General features: G+C 50.0%; 6 protein-coding genes across 10 annotated transcripts; 3 read left to right on the top strand and 3 right to left on the bottom strand.

The window, feature by feature from the left end:
* Window positions 1-164: 164 nt before the first annotated feature.
* Window positions 165-5,240, top strand: ptenb (phosphatase and tensin homolog B). The gene is made up of 9 exons (XM_054766969.1): window positions 165-729; window positions 992-1,076; window positions 1,147-1,191; window positions 1,302-1,345; window positions 3,299-3,537; window positions 3,643-3,784; window positions 3,861-4,027; window positions 4,090-4,338; window positions 4,401-5,240. Exons 1-9 carry the CDS (start codon window positions 651-653, stop codon window positions 4,584-4,586), a joined length of 1,236 nt encoding a protein of 411 aa, XP_054622944.1. The 5' UTR covers window positions 165-650; the 3' UTR covers window positions 4,587-5,240.
* Window positions 1,598-10,877, bottom strand: rnls (renalase, FAD-dependent amine oxidase). Its single transcript, XM_054766980.1, has 7 exons — window positions 7,560-10,877; window positions 7,162-7,267; window positions 6,963-7,105; window positions 6,723-6,881; window positions 5,774-5,965; window positions 5,506-5,684; window positions 1,598-5,419 (listed from the first exon to the last, which is right to left on the bottom strand). Exons 1-7 carry the CDS (start codon window positions 7,675-7,677, stop codon window positions 5,252-5,254), a joined length of 1,065 nt encoding a protein of 354 aa, XP_054622955.1. The 5' UTR covers window positions 7,678-10,877; the 3' UTR covers window positions 1,598-5,251.
* On the top strand, window positions 7,904-11,021 carry lipf (lipase, gastric). Of its 2 annotated transcripts, XM_054766977.1 has the most exons (11): window positions 7,904-7,986; window positions 8,243-8,367; window positions 8,447-8,558; window positions 8,665-8,863; window positions 8,938-9,047; window positions 9,115-9,251; window positions 9,899-10,045; window positions 10,186-10,257; window positions 10,331-10,399; window positions 10,466-10,576; window positions 10,643-11,021. In XM_054766977.1, the coding sequence occupies exons 2-11, from the start codon at window positions 8,248-8,250 to the stop codon at window positions 10,763-10,765; spliced, it is 1,200 nt and encodes a 399-aa protein (XP_054622952.1). In that variant the 5' UTR covers window positions 7,904-7,986; window positions 8,243-8,247; the 3' UTR covers window positions 10,766-11,021. The 2 variants fall into 2 exon arrangements, with proteins under 2 accessions (XP_054622952.1, XP_054622953.1); XM_054766978.1 differs by lacking the exon at window positions 7,904-7,986 and having other exon boundaries at window positions 7,993-8,367.
* ankrd22 (ankyrin repeat domain 22) lies at window positions 11,020-12,961 on the bottom strand. Of its 2 annotated transcripts, XM_054766983.1 has the most exons (7): window positions 12,666-12,961; window positions 12,354-12,418; window positions 11,835-12,026; window positions 11,658-11,765; window positions 11,493-11,570; window positions 11,315-11,413; window positions 11,020-11,239 (listed from the first exon to the last, which is right to left on the bottom strand). In XM_054766983.1, the coding sequence occupies exons 1-7, from the start codon at window positions 12,838-12,840 to the stop codon at window positions 11,162-11,164; spliced, it is 795 nt and encodes a 264-aa protein (XP_054622958.1). In that variant the 5' UTR covers window positions 12,841-12,961; the 3' UTR covers window positions 11,020-11,161. The 2 variants fall into 2 exon arrangements, with proteins under 2 accessions (XP_054622958.1, XP_054622957.1); XM_054766982.1 differs by having other exon boundaries at window positions 11,658-12,026.
* stambpl1 (STAM binding protein-like 1) lies at window positions 12,726-15,878 on the top strand. Of its 3 annotated transcripts, none has more exons than XM_054766968.1 (12): window positions 12,726-13,032; window positions 13,227-13,344; window positions 13,474-13,691; window positions 13,787-13,862; window positions 14,050-14,145; window positions 14,230-14,442; window positions 14,509-14,647; window positions 14,717-14,841; window positions 14,925-15,062; window positions 15,141-15,253; window positions 15,410-15,509; window positions 15,586-15,878. In XM_054766968.1, the coding sequence occupies exons 2-12, from the start codon at window positions 13,315-13,317 to the stop codon at window positions 15,640-15,642; spliced, it is 1,305 nt and encodes a 434-aa protein (XP_054622943.1). In that variant the 5' UTR covers window positions 12,726-13,032; window positions 13,227-13,314; the 3' UTR covers window positions 15,643-15,878. The 3 variants fall into 3 exon arrangements, with proteins under 3 accessions (XP_054622943.1, XP_054622942.1, XP_054622941.1); XM_054766967.1 differs by having other exon boundaries at window positions 12,728-13,032; window positions 13,143-13,344; window positions 14,227-14,442; window positions 15,586-15,877; XM_054766966.1 differs by having other exon boundaries at window positions 12,729-13,032; window positions 14,227-14,442; window positions 15,586-15,877.
* On the bottom strand, window positions 15,815-18,835 carry acta2 (actin alpha 2, smooth muscle). Its single transcript, XM_054766979.1, has 9 exons — window positions 18,527-18,835; window positions 17,901-18,061; window positions 17,701-17,829; window positions 17,520-17,630; window positions 16,969-17,053; window positions 16,709-16,870; window positions 16,440-16,631; window positions 16,195-16,376; window positions 15,815-16,120 (listed from the first exon to the last, which is right to left on the bottom strand). The coding sequence occupies exons 2-9, from the start codon at window positions 18,027-18,029 to the stop codon at window positions 15,977-15,979; spliced, it is 1,134 nt and encodes a 377-aa protein (XP_054622954.1). The 5' UTR covers window positions 18,030-18,061; window positions 18,527-18,835; the 3' UTR covers window positions 15,815-15,976.
* Between the last annotated feature and the right edge of the window lie 519 nt (window positions 18,836-19,354).

Genomic DNA, 19,354 nt, shown 5'->3' with positions numbered 1-19,354 from the left:
CTATAACTTAACAGCTATCCATTTTCCGCAACGCCGATCCTGTGCAGAGAGAGGGTTTGGAGTTGCCGTCTGGAGGTGTAGTCTCACTAGACAGTTATTAGCTAACAAATAGTAGCAGCACTATACTATTATTTTGAAATTCAAGAGCGGAAGAGGTCGCGTGTTTCGGTCACAATCTTGACTCATTCCGCTTCCCGCACTGAAAGCCTCAGAGAGGGTTTGGCTCTCAGCCTTCAATCACGGCGAGGCCGCGAAGAGTCCGACGAGCTACTTGGACGTGTGGACAGTGGGACATTTGGACGCTGATTCTGAACTCGGATGGTTCTGTCTTTAGAAGGAGGACCCGGAGGCCCAGGGTCGCGGTGCGAGCAGGCTGGAGGCCTCGACGCCTCCTGATACTGACCCAGAAAAAAAGCACCGATAGCTGGGCTGTTTGTCAGCTAGCAGGCCGGCTAGCCTGTGTCCTCTCTGGGCGTCTCCTGTCGGGAGCTGCCGGGGACCGATGACGCCATCTGGTTCTTTGTCATTTTAACATTCGATCTACGATCTTTTTCTGCGCCGTCGATTTCCATCCAGCTTGTGCTGGCTCGCTGCTTCGCTCCAGAGGCCCTCAGACATCTCCATCCTCCTCTTCCTCCTCCTCCGTCGTCATGGCAGCACTCATCAAAGAAATTGTCAGCAGAAATAAAAGACGATACCAGGAGGATGGATTCGATCTGGACCTGACGTGTATCCTTCTAAATGCTAACATATTGACCCGCTTTGGTTCGCGTGGTGCTGCTCGTACCTCAAGCAGCAGCTAACATGCTAAGCTAACCGTGTTGTTACTCTGTAAGCAGTAATGTCAGTGGATGCACAGTTTTTGTTTTCACGTAATAGCTTATTTGCACTTCCAGTTCAGTTGATAGCCAGCACACACACTGGCACTCGTTTGCGATCCTGTGACGTCACTGTGCAGGGGAGGCGTGTTTCACCTTAACAAGCTGAGCAGACATCTACCCTAACATCATCGCCATGGGGTTCCCCGCTGAGCGTCTGGAGGGCGTGTACAGGAACAACATTGACGACGTCGTGCGGTGAGGCAGCGTCTCGTTTATTTCGATTTACTGCAGATTGTCGTGCTAACCCCTGCTCTTTGTGTCTCAGGTTTTTAGATGCAAAACACAAGAGTCACTACAAGATCTACAATCTGTAAGTGCACGGCAGTGAGAACTGCAACAGTTACACTGCAGCCCGTAAATGCCATGGCAACCCGTTGCACTCTGGGAAGTTCGTCATTTGCTATTTTTGGGGGTTTACAGGTGTGTGGAGCGACACTATGACACGTCCAAGTTCAACTGTCAAGGTAAGACGTCATACAACACTGACTTGATTGGATAACACACGGTCACATGACCCAACAGTGTTTTTGATGCAACACAAATCTCAGAACATCACTAAAGCAGTGGAACTTTGGTTTTCGCACAGCCAAACAAAGCATCCACACGTTGGTGGCTCAGTCTCAGAAGAATAGAAAGTGCTTCTTTTAGAGTTGGGACACTATAGACAGATTCCAGCGAGAGTATCCATTAATCATCTTTATTATGTGTGTGTGTTATTTAATGAAACTGTCATATTTGGGGGTTTGTATTATTTCCTAGGAAAAAAATTAGGTTTAGTTTTCGTATGTTTTGGTTGTCTGACAAAAACTACATTTAATGCTCTGAGCCTTCATGGCTCGGTCGCCCTCAGGAGCAGTCAGGAGTTCAGATGATCGTACATTTGGTTAGCAGGGCTGCATTAGTCACGTCATGCTACCTAATCAGCTATGAACTTTTGACTGACGTCTCACTTGACCCGATAGAAAGGAAGGAATGCTGCGTAACGGAGAAAATGAAAATGTGGGGATTGCGTGTCAACTGGGGGTGCACCGATGACAATTTTCTGGCCGATCACTGATCACCGATCTTTAAAAAGCCTGACCTGACAATTCTGATTTTGGCACAGATCGATTAAAAAAAAAAAAAAAACTGACAGCATACACCTTCCATGTTTTGAACACAAACAATAAAAAACATTGAATACCCATGAAACAATAAACTTGTTTTAACTGCACAGGGTAGTTCTCTCATATATAAGTGTAAAGTTGACAAAATTGCTGCCCAAACGTTTTTAAAACAAACCAAACTTTTACAGGTTACACTGCAGAGCTGATTTGAGCCTCTTACCAAAAAAAAAAGTGCACAACGATTGAAAATGTGCTGGTCGTCCAAGGTCTCTTGACTTGCTCAAGAGATGAGCTGTGAATAAACGCGCCTCCTGCAGCCGTGGCGCTCCCGCTCCCAATTCACGCCGAACTTCCGCGACATCAGCAGGCTCTTTCCACTGCTCATAAGCCTGGCTTTAGCTTTAGGCTCGATTGCTAGCTGTCACAGCGTAAGGGGGCAATGGCTGACTTTCAGACCTTTACCGAGGTAGATATGTTTATGTGTAAGGATCGGCAGCCGATCAATCGCTGCATGCTTTGTCAGCGGTGCATCAATGTTGAGCTTTTTAAACTTGTTTTGTCTGTCTTTTTTTTTTTTTACAATCATGGCACACATGTCAAGATGCAGTGTCAGGAAGCTATGGAGTTAGTGAAGATCTGACCCAGCGTGACCAAAAGGTCTCCAAATAGAACGCCGTCTGCATAAAATACTCAGTTTTTGTAGTATCGCTGTGAAATTTGAAATGGGATTAGGTAAGGGCTCAAGCTATGTTTTTCCCAGTCAATACCTCCAAACCTAAAAAATGTTTAAGGCACGTTTCTGGGAAAAAAAAAAAAAAAGTTCTTCTCCGTGTATTACTAAGTGTGAGCAGCACTTAAGACACATTCTAAAGCAGGGGTCACCAACGTTTTTTCTTGCGAGAGCTACTTTTAGAAAATAAAAATGGCCACAAGCTACTCATTTTTGTAGAAATGATTTTCATACCTTATTTCAACCCAAACAAAACAAAATATGCTTGTTTTACCAAAACATTCACAAAATGCTGGTATCCACAATTCACATTTTATGTTTCAGAATACTTTTCTTTCGCGTGTTCTCACATTATTAACTGAAAACCTGAATGAAAAGCAGGCCTGTGGGCGCCTCATGTGGTCGTGGGGGGCACTGTGTTGGTGACCCCTGTTCTAAAGAGCCCAAAGCCATGCCTCTAGTCCAAATGGTTCAATGACAGCTTTACCTTCTTTGACTTTGGGTATTCCTTGTAAAAGTAGAGTTCCCTAGTACTCCCAGTTTCCTTGACTTGTAGCAACTGCTTACGTGTCTTCTGCTAGTGGCCGAATACCCCTTTGAGGACCACAACCCCCCCCAGCTGGAGCTCATTAAGCCCTTTTGTGAAGACCTGGACCAGTGGCTGAGCGAAGACGAGCAGCACGTCGCCGCAATCCACTGCAAGGCGGGTAAAGGTCGCACAGGGGTCATGATCTGCGCCTACCTGCTGCACCGGGGCAAGTTCCAGGAGGCGCAGGAAGCACTCGACTTTTACGGAGAAGTTCGCACCAGGGACAAGAAGGTGGACACTTGTCGTAGCGCAAAGCATTCCTGGAAGCATGTCAGTCAAAAGACGTCCAACTGCTTACCTATAAAGGTGTGTGTGTGTGTGTGTGTGTGTGTGTAGGGTGTGACCATCCCGAGCCAGCGACGTTACGTGACATACTACAATACGCTGCTGAGGAGCAGACTGCACTACACGCCGGTGGCTCTGCTCTTCCACAAGATGCTCTTTGAAACCATCCCCATGTTCACTGGCGGGAACTGCAGTGAGTCCACGTCCGTCCCGCCAGCCACGCGTTTGACACTTTTGCCTACTCAAGGCTGTTGTTCTTCCCACTGCAGATCCACAGTTTGTCATCTACCAGGTGAAGGTGAAGATCCACACCTCTAACCCCGCCTACACGCGGCGGGAAGACAAGGTGATGATGTTCGAGTTCCCGCAGCCTCTTCCTGTGTGCGGCGACATCAAGGTGGAGTTCTTCCACAAGCAGAACAAGATTTCTAAAAAGGTGAGGCGACATCGTATGGGTGTGGTGATGTCGCGTGGACTCTGATCTCTTCTCGCCCTCAGGAAAAGATGTTCCACTTCTGGGTTAACACCTTCTTCATACCCGGGCCAGAGGACAATCCTGAGAAGCTGGAGAATGGCAGCATGGGAACTTTGCGGGAAGCTGCCGACAGGAGGCAGCAGCAGCTGGGTAGCACTGTGCTGGGAGGTGAAGGTGAAGATGGTGACTTCCTGGTTCTGACTTTGCTGAAGAACGACCTGGACAAGGCCAACAAGGACAAAGCCAACAGGAACTTCTCGCCCAACTTTAAGGTAAGAACTTCACCGTGTGTCAGTCATGTGACCACACTCCATCTGACGGACTTGTCCTGCAGGTCAAACTATTCTTCACCAAGACTGTGGAGGAAGGTGCCAACGGCGAGGCGAGCAGCACGTCCACCTCGGTGACGCCGGACGTCAGCGACAATGAACCGGATCACTACCGCTACTCGGACACCACGGACTCAGACCCAGAGAATGAGCTGTTTGACGAGGACCGCGATCAGATCACCAACGTGTGATTAAGTCCCACCCCCCTGTAATCTTCTACTCAATGCACAGCTGGACAATCACGTGATCCGTCTGGGGGAGGTGGGCGGGGCCAAGAAGGCTGCAAAGACACGAGGAGGAAAAGTTGAAAATGAATGACAGGAAGACTCCCACAGTTCCTTGTCCTTCCCTCCTTGATTCTGTAGACTTTGCTTTCATGGTCCACGTTTTGGTCCTGGTGCTGGTCTGTGCTGAACCAGCAGAGGCAAAACTCCCAACTGGGATCCTACCAGTCTGGAGAACACAAATGTTCATCCCACTTCCTGTCTGTCCCTACAGCACAGCCACTTGGAGACCCCTGGTGTGTTTGATTTGATGGCTCCGACGTGTCAGACGGGTGGAGTCAGCATCCATTCCTGGAGATAACCACGGTAATGAACTGTCAATCAACAACAACTTCCTGGGTTTTTCTGAGCAGCAAGCAAACAGGAAGAAGACATGGACACACTTGGGTCATTGTTTCCTGGTTAAAATGATCTCAGGTTCAGTCCATTTTGTCCCCAGAAAACACGTTATAAGAGTGGAACGTCTCCTTTCAAAAGACATCAAACACTGTCAAGTGAATAAAGTATTTATAACAACCAACCAAATTGTCCTTTTGCTTTAGGAGGCGGGTCAAACATAGTTAGACAGGAAATTACTGACATTCCTGCCGAATGCTGGCTTTAAAGACACCGAGCACGCTCAGAGCGGACTCTACGCAGCCGTCAAAGTTGGAGTGGCTGAAGGCATCGCCCGCGCACACGAGCAGCGGGTGCTCCAGGATGGTCATGTGACCCGGGCAGTTTGGCACCGAGGTCAGGACCTGCCGCAGAGAGGGGAGGGGAGAGGCGGGGTCAGAGGTGAAACAATGGCTCTAGAAGCGAGGTTGCAGCGTCTGACGCTCCTCACCTGTGAGTACCTCCACTTGTGGCACTTGATGCCAACCGGCTGAGGGAGACCGGGGAGGAGCTTGTCGAGTTCCTGCAAGACGATTGACTGAACTTCCTCCTTGTCCTGCTCCACGTGCTGCAGGCCGAACAGAGCGCTGGTATGGACCACCAGAGACGGACCGCAGGCCGCGTCCCCCTCTGGCCACCACGTTATGGGTATCATCATTATCACCACCACCATCATCATCATCATCATCATCATCATCCCATCCACGCTTGTCACTCACCTGTGCCGCGTTTACGAGGTTCCACGGTCACGTAGCAGATGCACTTGGTGTTGTTGCTGTCATTGTAGTTGTTGTAGTAGCGTGCAGCCCAAGGAACATCGATGTCCACACCAGGGGAGAAGAAGAGCGCCAAGGCAAAACGAGACGAATACGCCACCCCGTCTAACTGCTCCCTCTGCTTGGCAGACAGCACTGATACACACACACACACACACACACACACACACACACACACAGTCTGTATAGATTGTCATCCAGGTCCTGGTAATCCGCAAACGTTGATTGGAGGGAACTGTACTTCTGGTTAGTTGAAGACAAAAAGTTGTTTTCATGCAGCATTCACTTATTTATGTCTCTGGTGGGTCCTGGTACTGCCCCTCCCTGCCACCAGGGACCACCTAAATACAAGAACTCTGCATGAAAAGGAAGAAGCCTTGCAGATGAAAGTGAAACCTCTTTAAAAAAACAAGAAAAAGTCCATTTGTCCCCAGTCAATTTTGGGGAAAAGCATAATACTGTAGCCTTGCAGCCTTGTAGGTGGCGCTGATGCACATTTTACACTAACCAAGAAATACTGTACAGCACCCTCCAAAAGTCTTGGAACAGTGAGATCAATTTTTTGTGTTTTGTTGCTCAGGTGTGTCCTATTTCACTGTATGTCTACGCTCAGTTTCAGACTGGGTAGGATAGGTTTTGCCTGTGTAAACTGCATTTAGAGCTGAAAACAACATTAAAACCAGAGAGCTGTCTACTGTATGGGTGAAAAACCAGCAATAGTGAATCTCAGAGAAGGTGCGGCAAAAAGTGATGCTGTTGCTGCATCAAGCCCATTTATCATTTATACTGTGTACTTAGTTCCTAAGTATGTGAAATTTAACAAGTTTAAGTATGCAAGTGCACCAACTAAGAGTATTGAGTGTTTAAATGTAAAACATGGTGTCCGTCTCACTGTCTTGCAGGTCCCCCTGAAGCTGCAGAATTTGTGGAACCGGCATGGTCAGAACCACAGAGTCAAAGCGTTCGCTGCCACCCTGCGTCCTGTGAACCTCCCATGAGGCACCGCGGCGGTACAGCCCAGTCACATGATGCTCCAAGAACAAATCAGCTCCTAGGAAAGCGGCGAGACAAGGCCACGGTCAAAGTTTGCCGCAGAAAGATCATGTGTCGGGTGTCACAAGCGCTCGCTCACCTGACTCACGCAGAAAGTGTTTGACCACACTGCTCATGCCCAGCGGTGCCACGTAGTTCTTACTCCCATCTTGGTGTCGCAAACCTTCCACCACGCAGTCCAGAGGATGCAGGACACCAGACGACAACAACTCTGAGTACAAACTGGAATTGGATTAGTTATATGTTCTAGGATGTTGCATGGAGAACAAACATCCTACCTCTTGTGAGACTGAGCATATTCATGCGTGGCCGTGATGTACTGCGCTCCGATGTCCGCCGAGTGAGACAGAGAATCAGAAGAACGAGAAGTGCACATCCTTCCACCTATGTTACACACACACACACACACACATTAAATTGTTTCGCCTTCCCTGATTAACATGCAGATCGGCCGATGACTTCATGAACATACGCAGAATCACCAAGAATTTCAATTCGTCACTGTTTTGGTATGTAAATACAATTTAGAATGTAGACAATTAAAGAATACAGGAGCAAGTAGAGAACCGACTACAAAGGTTTAACATCCTTTAATTGGTTCCCTCCCCTGTCAATCAAAGCCAGCAGACAAGCTAAGCTACATGTAAAGTACATTGACGGGAAGGGTATTTCTCACCTGAACCACGGGATTTGTCCCAAACCACGATGTGGACTTTGTTGTTCATCTCCCTCCTCAGCAGACACGCACACAGGCTGCCCGTCAGACCGGCTCCAACGATCAGAACCCGGGACATTTTTAAACAACCCACAAAATCCTCAAGCGAAACGGAACTACCTTGACAGGAAGTGACGTATTCTGGTGCTGATTGGTTGAAGCAAAGTTGAAGCAAAAACACGATACAGCTGTAAAGGGATACTGTATTTCCTCAAATAGTGGGTCCACAAATGTTTGCATAAATCACGTAATTGTCTTCTACTTTTTGGTAGATTTTTAAAACATTTTAATAAAACCTTTTTTTTAATGTACTTTGGCCGACAATTCATCGTGACGTTACATCACATCCGTTGTCACATGGTCACAGTTCAGCTAAACTGAGATTCGGGTGAGTACTTTCGTAGTACAGGAAATGCGTTAAAACTACACAAATACCGTGTTTAATAACAATGTTGTGGGTTTTTTTGTGTTACAAAGTTGTCATCCTATGACGCCGCTCAGGTCAAAGCTCTTGTTTTCACCTTTGACCTCCATGACCAGCCACAAACTTGTTTTGTAGCTAACTTCCAGGTGAAAGAACAGAAATGATGGATGTCAACAATAGTAAAGTGTTTTCGCTTGTGTGTGTGTGTTTGTGTGCGCAGATACCATGCTAGGTTTGTTGTGTGTGATGCTGTTGGCTGTGGGCGTGGCTAACACGTCACCCCCAACGAAGCAGCCCTCTTTCAGCGCACAGCCACCACTGGACCCTGAAGTGCATATGAACATTGTGAGCAACACACACTCTTCAGACAGGTTGTCATGGTAACATTGTCAGCTCACTCGTGTGTGTGTGCGCGCGCGCGTAGACAGAGATCATCAGGAGATGGGGTTACCCGGCAGAGGAGCATGAGGTTATGACGGAGGATGGGTACATCCTGATGGTGAACAGGATTCCTGCAGGACGCAAGACGACACAAGGTGGTGGTGATGATGGTGTCATGTCATGTGTGATGTCATCAGGTGGTGACCTACATGTCATGTCATCCGCTCTGTTTACATTTTTGTGATGTTCTTGGTGGCGCAGGTCCGAGAATGGCCGTTTTACTACAACATGGCCTCCTGGCAGCCGGAAGCAACTGGATCACCAACCCGCCCGCTTCTAGTCTGGGCTACGTGTTAGCCGACGCTGGCTACGATGTTTGGCTGGGAAACAGCAGAGGAAATACCTGGTCCAGGAAACACCACAAGTTCCGCCCAGATCAGGAAGACTTCTGGAGGTTCAGGTATGCTCACCTGACTGTCCAACATGACTTCTACTGAAGTGTCAATGTGTGTGTGTGTGTGTGTGCACATGCAGTCACGATGAAATGGCTCTAAAGGATCTACCTGCAGTTGTGGACTACATCTTGAAGGAGACCGGCCAAGAAGACATTGTTTACATTGGACACTCTCAGGGGACCACCATAGGTAACACACAAACACACACGCATACGCGTAATGTTATCACTAACAATGACTGTGTGTGACTACCCAGCATTCATGGCGTTTTCCACGCTACCACAACTGGCTGCCAAGATCAAGCTGTTTGTCGCTTTGGCTCCTGTGGCAACGGTGGCCTTTACCAGCAGCCCCATGACCAAACTGTCCAACGTGCCCGACTCCTTTGTCTATGTAGGACGTGCTAACATGACGCCATCGCACTAACAGTAACATGCTAATAGTCACATGACACCATCATACCAATGCGTGCTAACAGTCACACCAATGATAATGTGCTAACAGTCACATGACGCCATCACACCAAAGATCAACATGCTAACAGTCAAATGACGCCATCGCACCTATGATAACGTGCTAACAGTTACATGACGCCATTAAACCAACAATAACGTGCTACAATCACCATGACACCAACGATAACGTGATGTCACAGTACACCATCAATAATGTGCTAACAATCACATGACGCATAACACGAATGATCAATGTGCTAACAGTCACATGATGCCATCACACCAAGGATAACATGCTAACAATCGCATAGCAGTCACATGACGCCATTGCACCAATGATAACCGTCGCATGATGCCATTGTACCTATGATCATGTGCCAGCAGTCACATGACACCACCACACTAACGATAACATGCTAACAGTGACATGACATCACACCAATGATAATGTGCTAATAGTCACATGACGCCGTCACACCAATAATAACGTGCTGTTGCATGACGCCATCATAGAAAAAAACGTATCTGTCACATGACCCGTCTCGTCAGCGATAACGTGCTAACAGCTCCTGTGCTCTCCCCCAGAGCCTGTTTGGAAGGCGGGATTTCCTGCCTCAGAGTCACATGATAGAGTGGTTTGCGGAGCATGTTTGCGCCAAGCATCTGCTCAACGAGCTGTGTGGAAATCTTTTCTTCATCCTGTGCGGCTTTGACGAGAAGAACCTCAACATGGTTGGTGTCATCCACATCTTCATCATCTCATCATTGTGGTCTGCTGAAGCAGCCTGTTGATCTTATATTTGATATCTTAGCAAGAATGCTAATGACGTGAAGGTCAACAAGACATAAACCTGAACTGAACATTGTTTCAGACTCGAACAGCGGTCTACACCACTCACTGTCCTGCTGGGACATCCGTCCAAAACATGATTCACTGGGCCCAGGTGCGCGCGCACACACACACACACACACACACACAGACAATATGAAGTGACGTCGTATTGTTTGTGTCTTTAGGCCGTTAGAGGCGGGAAGCTGATGGCGTTTGACTTCGGCACTGAAGGAAACATCAAACATTATAACCAGGTGAGGACGGTCAAAGTTCAACACTTTCATTTTCAGTCTGGTCTTCACTTCCTGTCTGCCTCTCAGTCCATTCCCCCCCAGTACCGAGTCCAAGACATGAAGGTTCCCACGGCCGTCTTTTCGGGGGGACAGGACACGCTGGCCGACACCAAAGACGTGGCGGTCCTCCTCACTCAGGTGCTCATTGGGCTTAAAGGTTACACATGGTTAGGTGATGGTCTCACCTGTCTGTCTTATCTACAGGTGCCCAATCTGGTCTTCCATCAGCACATTGAACATTGGGAACATCTGGACTTCATTTGGGGGCTTGATGCCCCTCAGCTGATGTTTCCGATGGTCTTGAAGCTTCTGCAGAAGTACCACTAGATGGCGCCACTCTGTGTGTGTGTGTGTGTGTGTGTGTGTGTGTGTGTGTGTGTGAGAGAGAGAGAGAGAGAGAGACGCCACCTGAAGCCCTCAGAGGAAACGTGTCCAAATGTTTACAGCTGCTTAAAGTGATTATGAATTATATTTGTACACCTTTTTAATTTCCTGTTTTAGAGCAAAGAAGTTCACGTTGTTGACTTGCTTCCTGTCCTTCTTTCATCCGATTCCAATAAAAAAAAAAATCTACCTTTAAAGTTTGGAGTGAAATAAATATATTTCCTTTCATGAAGAGCTGGTCAGGCATGAATGTTTTGGAAGAACGTTTGAGCTGACTATGAAAGTTGAGGCTGTTTCTTCATGGCATTTGTGGCGCCACCCTCAAGTGCCAAGTGCGAGTCACTGCGTCTTCCTCAGCAGCCGCACCACTTTGGTGTACTTTAATCTCATGGCGATGTCCAACGGCGTCTCCCCGTCCTGCAAACACGAGAAGGTCACACCAGCCCTGGCTGTGTCCGCTTGACGTGCGGTAGCGCTTGACGCTTGACGTACGTGGTTCTTGACATGGGGGTCGGCGTCTCGGAGGAGTAGCAGAGGAACCAAATGTTGACGTTTCCTCAGACACGCGTAGTGAAGAGCTGTGTTTCCTTTCTGCACACACACACACACACATACACACACAAGATCACATAGGTCACGTCCTGTTACGTCATCGTGCACGTGCTCATACGTAGTCCAGCGCATTGACGTCCACGTTGCTGTTTAGCACTTCCTTCATCAGGGCCTCATTGCGCCGTTGCTTGTGTAACTGCAACACACACGCACACACACAGTTATACGATGATGTCATCGGGTTGATACAAAGAACCACATGCTACATCACTTCCCTACGTACCATGAGGAAGTATCCCAGCAGGAGTATGGGCATGAGGATGAGAATGATGAGGTGGTCCAGTAGAGAAAAGTTCTGCTTGGCTATGTAGTGAAGACACGTGCGACGCTTCTGCACAACAACGATACACAACAATACACAACGACAGCACAACAGGGCATCATGGCCCCCATCACTCACCTTGTTGCTGAGGCCCGGGTCGGCCCGGTTGTCCAGCAGGAAGTGGACCGCACTCAGGTTGCCACGGCGAGAGGCGGCTATGAGGGGCGTGTCCCCGGTGACCTCATCCTGCACGTCGACGGCACCGGGGTCATGGCTCAGCAGGGCAAACAGCTGATGGACGTCGCCGTCGTATGCAAACTGACACGCAGGCTGGCGAGAAAGTCACGGCAGGTCACGTGACGGCACTTTGTGACACGTGAAAGCAACCACACCAGTTATGTTGAGCTAACTCATTAACATCCCGAATCAACCAGTTTGACCAGCTGCATCGTGGCGCCCGTTAAACACAAGCACACGCGCGAGCGCAAACGCACATACTCAGTCGTTACTTTCAATAGCTGACTGCTATATACTGTATATATACGTGTGTGTGTATGTGTGTGTGTGTGCGTGCGTGCGTGCGTGCGTGCGTGTCTCATGAAGAGGAAGTAAAGTTTGAGACGGTTTGAGCAAAGTTGAAAAGAAAAGTCTTCCTACCTGCGAATACACCTGGCCCATGTCTGCCAGCCAGCGGGAACACACCTGACAAGTCTGAACACTTCCTGCATTTCCAAAATAAAATACTTTTTTTTCCTATATCACAAGTTTAACAATGGAATCTGAGAGTTAGAGAAGATCGTTTCGAGTACATCTCATCCACTTTACGATATAAATATTGTCATGATATTTGTGATGTGACAAAGCTAGAACGGAATATCTATTCTGCTATTATCTATCGTCTATGTATCCAAATCTACTGAGAAACGGACGCAGTTGTTAAATAAGAAGACAATAAATACGAACCCGCACCTTTCGTGTAGCTGTAATATTTGTCAGAGTCAGCATCACGTCGCGTTTTAGCTTGGTCAGCGCATGCGCACAGTAGAGCTCTGCACCTCGTCGGAGTGACGGCTCTTCGTCTGTAGACGATCTTTGAGCTCCACCATCCTCTCGGCGTGCGGAAGCATGATGAGCTTTCAGCCATTTTAGCGTATTTTTTTTTAGCACAACTAGCTTCTTTTTTTCTGAGGCACAACTAGCTTCAATTCTATTTAGCTCAAGTCTGGTCGCCGTCACTTTCCGCGTGAGCGGCAGGCGCGTGAGACCTCGCCTCGTGTTTGTGTGGTCGCGGTGACGCGCTCAGCACGTGCACGCCAGGGCAACCGAAACTGAAGTGGTAAATTGTCTCCTGTATTTGATTCATTTGAGCTCTTAATTATTCTTTGGTTTGTTTTTCCATTTTTGTCCATTATTCTGAAAAATGTTTGATTTTCAACTTCTTCCAAGTACACCTGACACACTGCAGGGCATCATGGGTAATGTAGTCCTGTGTATGTGTACGTGTATGTGTGCATCCATCCGTCCCTGCAGTTAAGTGTCATGGGAAGTTTGACACTTACAAGACTGCCGAGCGACAAGCAGATCCTGTGACGAAGACACACACGCACACACTGTTGGGATGGACCAACGCTTCAGCCTGAATACACTGGTGAGTGTGTGTGTGTGTGTGTGTGTGGGGGGGGGGTCATCATTTGATATGATGCATGGTGAGATCAAAAGTCAGATCAGTACAGTCCTCGTGCAGTTTGAAAAGGTCAGAGGTTGTGTCGTTGTACAGAAGAAGATGGCGGCAGAAGCCGACTACACGGATGTGTCGCTCACCGCCCCAGAGCGCGTACGAGCGCTCGCCAAGATGGGTGCCAATGTTGAGATCAACGAGGATGTGGAGCCGTGGCGTTACTTCCGCTCTGGCGTGGAGATGGAGCGCATGGCCGCCATTTACCTGGAAGAGGGAAGCCTGGAGAACGCCTACGTCCTCTACACCAAGTTCATCACGTGAGAACGCAGTGCCGGACACTCCTCCCTGCATCACATGCTCACGTGTGTGTGTGTGTGTGTGCGTGTGCGTGTGCGTGTGCGTGTGTGTCCAGCTTGTTTGTGGAGAAGTTGCCGGCCCACAAGGACTACCAGCAGTGTCGCGTTCCAGAGAAGCAGCTCGTCATGCAGGTGACAATGCTAAAGCTAATTCTAAAGCTGATGCTAGTTGTTTGTCAAGGGAAAGCAGAGCCAATAAGATGGAGGGGATGTGGTCTAAGGTCCGCCCTTCTCCCAGAGGGTTTTTGCTTCTTCCAGTCTGTCCCTGACAGACAGTCAGCTGCAGGGGGCGTTACTGCCTGTCCCTGACTGTGTGCAGAAACTCCAGGAAGTGGCGTTTTCCCGCAAGGATGAACTGCGAAAACGATTGGAGGAGAAGTACAGCAGAGAACACGCCCACTTCCTGCAAGTCCAGGTGCCTCTTCTGTGTTCATATTTGCAAGGAGGCGGGGTCATGAGGCCGATCATGTGACCAGATGTTTGTCTTCCCCCTCAGAAGCAAGCGGAGGCCGAGAGTGGGCGGGACCAGCCGCCGCAGCACCTCCCCGTATTGGACGGGGACAGGAGGCGTGTCCTGTTGCTGGAGTCGGAGAGGCAGCGCGTGGCCGCCATGCGACGCATGCAGATTGAATCTGAACAGTTTCGTTACTTCGAGGAGCAGCTGAGGCGCCAGGAAGTGGACAGTAGGAGAGGAGAGGGGGCGGAGCATAAGGTGGTAGTTAGCTTAGCATGAGTTGACAGTCTGTGTGGCGTTACCATGGCAACCACTGTTTCTTAGGTTCCGGAAGTGACAGACGGCTCCTGTTGGTCTCGGCAATCAATCAGTGATGGCGCACGATCGCAGCGGGCGGGGCCCAACAGGAACAGGCCGCCGCCTCCCGTCACCCAATCAGCCGCCGCACTGGCCGCTGTGCACAGTAAGTCCACCCGGCGACCTTCCGAGACATCTGCACTTCTGTGTAAGTGCATGTGTGCGGTGTGTGCAGGTGAGAGGGCAGAGCTTCTGAGGCGGATGGTGATTCCTAAGGACTTGACCTCTCGTTTCCTTCTGCTGGCCGACTCCAACTCCGCCCACGGGAACGAAACCTGCGGCGTCCTGTGCGGCCGTCTGGTGAGAGCGCTGGTTATGACATCATGGCTGGGGGGTTATGGTGTCACGGTTGGCGCATTAATTGACGTCCATTCTTCTTGCAGCAACGCGACCAGTTTGTGGTGACCTTCCTGGTGATCCCAAAACAGTCGTCCGGTCCCGACTTCTGCGACATGGAGAACGTGGAGGAGCTGTTTAGCTTCCAGGACCAACAGAACCTGCTGACACTGGGCTGGATCCACGTAGGTTCTTCTTTGTCTCACCGAGTCCTGCTCGGATCTTCTCCTTGTGACCTTTGAACCCTGTGCCTGGGTGCTCAGACTCATCCCACTCAGACGGCGTTCCTGTCCAGCGTGGACCTCCACACGCACGCCGCCTACCAGCTGATGCTGCCTGAGGCCGTCGCCATCGTCTGTGCTCCCAAACACAATGAGTGGGTAGCAAACGCCATGTTTTTATTCACCTTATTCATGTGACTCCGCCCCCATGTATGCAAATGAATGAGACTAGATTAGCATAGCACGTCTTCCTGGTGATACTAACTTGTGATAGTAGGCTAGCTGGCTAACGGCATGTCCTTGTGTCTCAGCGTTGGTGTGTTTAGGCTTACCTGTGCGGGAATGTCGGAGGTTTCGAGCTGCCGCCTCAAAGGTTTCCATCCTCACTCCAAAGAGCCGCCCCTTTTCTCGGTGAGAGCTTTTCTCTGCTGCAGCCGTGCAAGTCGAAAGCGATTGCTCAGGTCGCTGTCTGTCTCTGTCCTCTCAGGTGTGTGAGCATGTGCAGGTGAGGGACTCTACCATCAATGTTCTGGACCTCAGGTGACACAGGTGACAGGTTGGTCTAGGTCCCCTAGAGGCAGGAGGACTAACTTGCATTTATGTGCTCTTGCTAGCTAAGCATTTTGCTAATAAATTCATATGTGGCTTGAACTGCTTGATGACTTGTTGCTGTTGCCGTGGCAACAAGAGTGAAACACACCAACACACACTTTTTGTGTCTTGAAAGCTTTTAATTGTTGCCTTTCATCTTTATCAGCCAAAATAAAAAAAGATAACTTTATGGAGGCGGGGCTTTTGTTGGGGGTGTCGGGGCACGTCTCACAGGGAGGAAGTTGGACTGAAAGCGCAATCTCATGACAGATGACGCGTCAGCGAGTCTAGAAGCACTTGCGGTGTACAATGGAAGGCCCCGCCTCGTCGTACTCCTGCTTGCTGATCCACATCTGCTGGAAGGTGGACAGCGAGGCCAGGATGGAGCCGCCGATCCACACCGAGTACTTCCTCTCCGGGGGGGCGATGATCTGAGCGGGACACATCATTGGTGGATCTTTAACCTTGTCAACGACGACATGCGATCACGACGGTGAAGGCTCACCTTGATCTTCATGGTGCTGGGGGCGAGCGCTGTGATCTCTTTCTGCATGCGGTCGGCGATTCCGGGGTACATGGTGGTCCCGCCCGACAGCACGTTGTTGGCGTACAGGTCTTTGCGGATATCGATGTCACACTTCATGATGCTGTTGTAGGTCGTCTCGTGGATCCCGGCCGACTCCATCCCTGCCAGAGCTCAGCGTTAGGGCGCAAACAGAGACCGAGCGGGCGGACGACGATGGGACTCACCGATGAAGGACGGCTGGAACAAGGTCTCGGGGCAACGGAACCGCTCGTTTCCGATGGTGATGACCTGTCCGTCAGGAAGCTCGTAGCTCTTCTCCAGCGAGGATGACGTCGCCGCCGTTCCCATCTCGTTCTCGAAGTCCAGAGCCACATAACACAGCTTCTCCTTGATGTCCCGCACAATCTCACGCTCGGCTGCCAACAGGGACATGAGGACACATGATGATGACAGAAACTGCGGCCCCGGCGGTAGCGTCACAGGCGGACCGTACCCGTGGTGACAAAACTGTACCCGCGTTCAGTCAGGATCTTCATGAGGTAGTCCGTGAGGTCGCGGCCTGCCAGGTCCAACCTCATGATGGCGTGAGGCAGAGCGTAACCTTCGTAGATCGGAACGTTGTGGGTCACACCGTCCCCGGAGTCCAAAACGATACCTGCACACACACACAATGGTTACCTGCTCGCGCACACACACACACACACACACACACACACACACACACAGTTGGAGGGTCTAGAAGGAAGAAGACACCTGTCGTGCGTCCAGAGGCGTAGAGGGACAAGACGGCCTGGATGGCCACGTACATGGCAGGAACGTTGAAGGTCTCAAACATGATCTGAACACAAGAAGATCAAAGTGTCTTCATGATCACAAACAATGGCTGACAAACACCGGGTGACACGTAAGACACTGTGTGACGTGCAGTAGACACCATGTAACACACGTAAGACCCTGACATGCGTTAGACACAATGTGACGTGTTGGACACCTGTGTGACACTCGTTAGACAACGTGACACACATTAGACACCGCGTGACAGGCGTTGGACACCTGTGTGACACTTGTTAGACAACGTGACACACATTAGACACCGTGTGACACGCATGAGACACCGCGTGACAGGCGTTGGACACCTGTGTGACACTTGTTAGACAACATGTGACACACGTTAGACACCAAGTAAAATGCGTTGGACACCTGTGTGACACTCGTTAGACAACATGTGACACGCATGAGACACCGTGTGACACGCGTTGGACACCTGTGTCGCACTCATTAGACACTGTGCTGGTCTTCCTCACCTGTGTCATCTTCTCCCTGTTGGCCTTGGGGTTGAGTGGAGCTTCAGTCAGGAGGGTGGGATGTTCCTCGGGGGCCACTCGCAGCTCATTGTAGAAAGAGTGATGCCAGATCTGACCGATCAGAGGTGCAGAAGACATTTTTAAGGTGGGCGCACAAATGAGACAGGAAGTGATGTCAGACCTTCTCCATGTCGTCCCAGTTGGTGATGATGCCGTGTTCGATGGGATATTTAAGGGTGAGAATTCCTCTCTTACTCTGAGCCTCGTCGCCAACGTAGCTGTCCTTCTGTCCCATGCCCACCATCACACCCTGACACACACGCACATGACTTGTAAAAAAATGAACTTTTGTGAGTGTGGTTCACACTTTGGACCAGTCACCTGGTGCCGGGGCCGGCCCACGATAGAGGGGAAGACGGCTCTGGGGGCGTCGTCTCCTGCGAAACCGGCCTTACAAAGACCTGATCCATTATCACAGACCAGAGCGGTGCTCTCCTCGTCGTCGCACATGGCAGCAGGGGGTGCTAGGACACAGAGTCACACTGCGGGGACACCAAGATGGACACGTTAGCTCCAATCTTCACCTATGTCCAACAGTACATGAACAGAACCGCCACACGTCCACATGCAACGCACTCCTAATTTGGGCATGCTGCTCGGCCTCACCTCTCCCACCCTCCTTATCCCCCCCCCCTCAGCTGTGTTGACCATATTTGGTCATGTTGACGTTCCACTGCTGGCCTCCAACCAGACTGTCCACTTGTGGACAATCACCTACACGCCCAGGACACGTCTCCTAAGACGGCCATCATCATGTGACCAGCCCTCAAGCTCACGCTAAACGCACCAACCACCAGCTGATGAGGATATGAGAGGATATGATGAAGGCGAAGAGTGGGGTGATTGGCAGGTGATAAAGGTGAGAATGAGAAGATAATGAAGGTGAGGATGAGGAGATGATGAAAGTAATGAGAAGGTGCCAAAAGTGAGGATGAGGAGGACCTTACCGTGGTGTTTGGAGATGAAGGTGAGGTCAGGAGAGACGAAGTGAGGGTCCGAGCAGAAGGGAGCGACCTTAAGAAGCCTCCTCCTTCACTCCTTCCCTCCTTCCTCCATCCTTCCCAAACATGGAGTGGACCTCCATCACCTCCTTTCTTTCTCTCATCCTCTATTCCTTATAGGGCAGCCTGGGGCGGTCATCGTGCCAGGGGATGTCATCATGCCAGGAGGCGTTGCCAGTGCTTTTCTCCCATCGTGCATTGCTGAGGCTAAAGGTCACTGTGTCAGTGAAGGGGCGGAGCTTGAAGAAAGCTTCCTAATGGTTTTGTGAGTGCAGGTTCTTGTCCTGTCTGGGATGAGTGATGATGTCCAGCTGTTCTCCATGAGGCCCGTCGACCTTCTCTTCACCTCCACGCCGACGTCGCTGCATCTTTGAACACGCCCCCTTCAGCCGGCTCCACCAATCAGTTGTGGCGAGTTTTCCCCGGCAGCAGGTGCGAAAGTAAAAAGCAATCAATAGAAGTCATGATCGACTGCAGTAAGAAGCATCGGGAGGGACGTGCACAATCTTCTCCTTAAAAGGAAACTTTACCGCGGGAAAAGCAGACTTTCTACGCCCAAGCTCCGCCCACAGAGCCTTCTAGGAAAAAAGCCGAAGAAATTCAGCATGAAGCAAAACAATCTGAGTGTCATCAAGTCCTAAAATGGAGCTGAAAGGAGACATGCCCCCCTCCCCTCTTTCGTCTCGTGTAAGGACAGGAAACATGTTGGGGAGGGACCACCAATTGATGACCATTGTCTCCTGCCTCTTCCTTGACTTTGCCCGAAAATGGGAA

This window comes from Dunckerocampus dactyliophorus, chromosome 2, assembly GCF_027744805.1.
Source record: "Dunckerocampus dactyliophorus isolate RoL2022-P2 chromosome 2, RoL_Ddac_1.1, whole genome shotgun sequence".
In the NCBI taxonomy this organism is placed as follows: domain Eukaryota; kingdom Metazoa; phylum Chordata; class Actinopteri; order Syngnathiformes; family Syngnathidae; genus Dunckerocampus; species Dunckerocampus dactyliophorus.
This window is presented reverse-complemented; position numbering and strand designations above follow the sequence as displayed.

What these genes read in the sequence shown, in the direction of transcription:
- ptenb (XM_054766969.1), top strand. Translation starts at nt 651, where the DNA reads ATGGCAGCACTCATCAAAGAAATTGTCAGCAGAAATAAAAGACGATAC. An exon ending in AACATTGACGACGTCGTGCG is followed by an intron (nt 1,077 to 1,146) that starts GTGAGGCAGCGT and finishes TTTGTGTCTCAG; the next exon opens with GTTTTTAGATGCAAAACACA. An exon ending in AGAACAAGATTTCTAAAAAG is followed by an intron (nt 4,028 to 4,089) that starts GTGAGGCGACAT and finishes TCTCGCCCTCAG; the next exon opens with GAAAAGATGTTCCACTTCTG.
- rnls (XM_054766980.1), bottom strand. Translation starts at nt 7,677, where the DNA reads ATGTCCCGGGTTCTGATCGTTGGAGCCGGTCTGACGGGCAGCCTGTGT. An exon ending in TCAGGGGGACCTGCAAGACA is followed by an intron (nt 5,966 to 6,722) that starts GTGAGACGGACA and finishes TGTGTGTATCAG; the next exon opens with TGCTGTCTGCCAAGCAGAGG. An exon ending in ACAAGTGGAGGTACTCACAG is followed by an intron (nt 5,420 to 5,505) that starts GTGAGGAGCGTC and finishes TCTCTGCGGCAG; the next exon opens with GTCCTGACCTCGGTGCCAAA.
- lipf (XM_054766977.1), top strand. Translation starts at nt 8,248, where the DNA reads ATGCTAGGTTTGTTGTGTGTGATGCTGTTGGCTGTGGGCGTGGCTAAC. An exon ending in TGCCCGACTCCTTTGTCTAT is followed by an intron (nt 9,252 to 9,898) that starts GTAGGACGTGCT and finishes GCTCTCCCCCAG; the next exon opens with AGCCTGTTTGGAAGGCGGGA. An exon ending in ACATGATTCACTGGGCCCAG is followed by an intron (nt 10,258 to 10,330) that starts GTGCGCGCGCAC and finishes TTGTGTCTTTAG; the next exon opens with GCCGTTAGAGGCGGGAAGCT.
- ankrd22 (XM_054766982.1), bottom strand. Translation starts at nt 12,840, where the DNA reads ATGGCTGAAAGCTCATCATGCTTCCGCACGCCGAGAGGATGGTGGAGC. An exon ending in TGGGCCAGGTGTATTCGCAG is followed by an intron (nt 12,027 to 12,353) that starts GTAGGAAGACTT and finishes CTTTCTCGCCAG; the next exon opens with CCTGCGTGTCAGTTTGCATA. An exon ending in ACCCCCATGTCAAGAACCAC is followed by an intron (nt 11,240 to 11,314) that starts GTACGTCAAGCG and finishes TCGTGTTTGCAG; the next exon opens with GACGGGGAGACGCCGTTGGA.
- stambpl1 (XM_054766967.1), top strand. Translation starts at nt 13,315, where the DNA reads ATGGACCAACGCTTCAGCCTGAATACACTG. An exon ending in GCTTCAGCCTGAATACACTG is followed by an intron (nt 13,345 to 13,473) that starts GTGAGTGTGTGT and finishes GTCGTTGTACAG; the next exon opens with AAGAAGATGGCGGCAGAAGC. An exon ending in TGACACTGGGCTGGATCCAC is followed by an intron (nt 15,063 to 15,140) that starts GTAGGTTCTTCT and finishes CTGGGTGCTCAG; the next exon opens with ACTCATCCCACTCAGACGGC.
- acta2 (XM_054766979.1), bottom strand. Translation starts at nt 18,029, where the DNA reads ATGTGCGACGACGAGGAGAGCACCGCTCTGGTCTGTGATAATGGATCA. An exon ending in ACTGGGACGACATGGAGAAG is followed by an intron (nt 17,631 to 17,700) that starts GTCTGACATCAC and finishes CTGATCGGTCAG; the next exon opens with ATCTGGCATCACTCTTTCTA. An exon ending in CGCCTCTGGACGCACGACAG is followed by an intron (nt 16,871 to 16,968) that starts GTGTCTTCTTCC and finishes GTGTGTGTGCAG; the next exon opens with GTATCGTTTTGGACTCCGGG.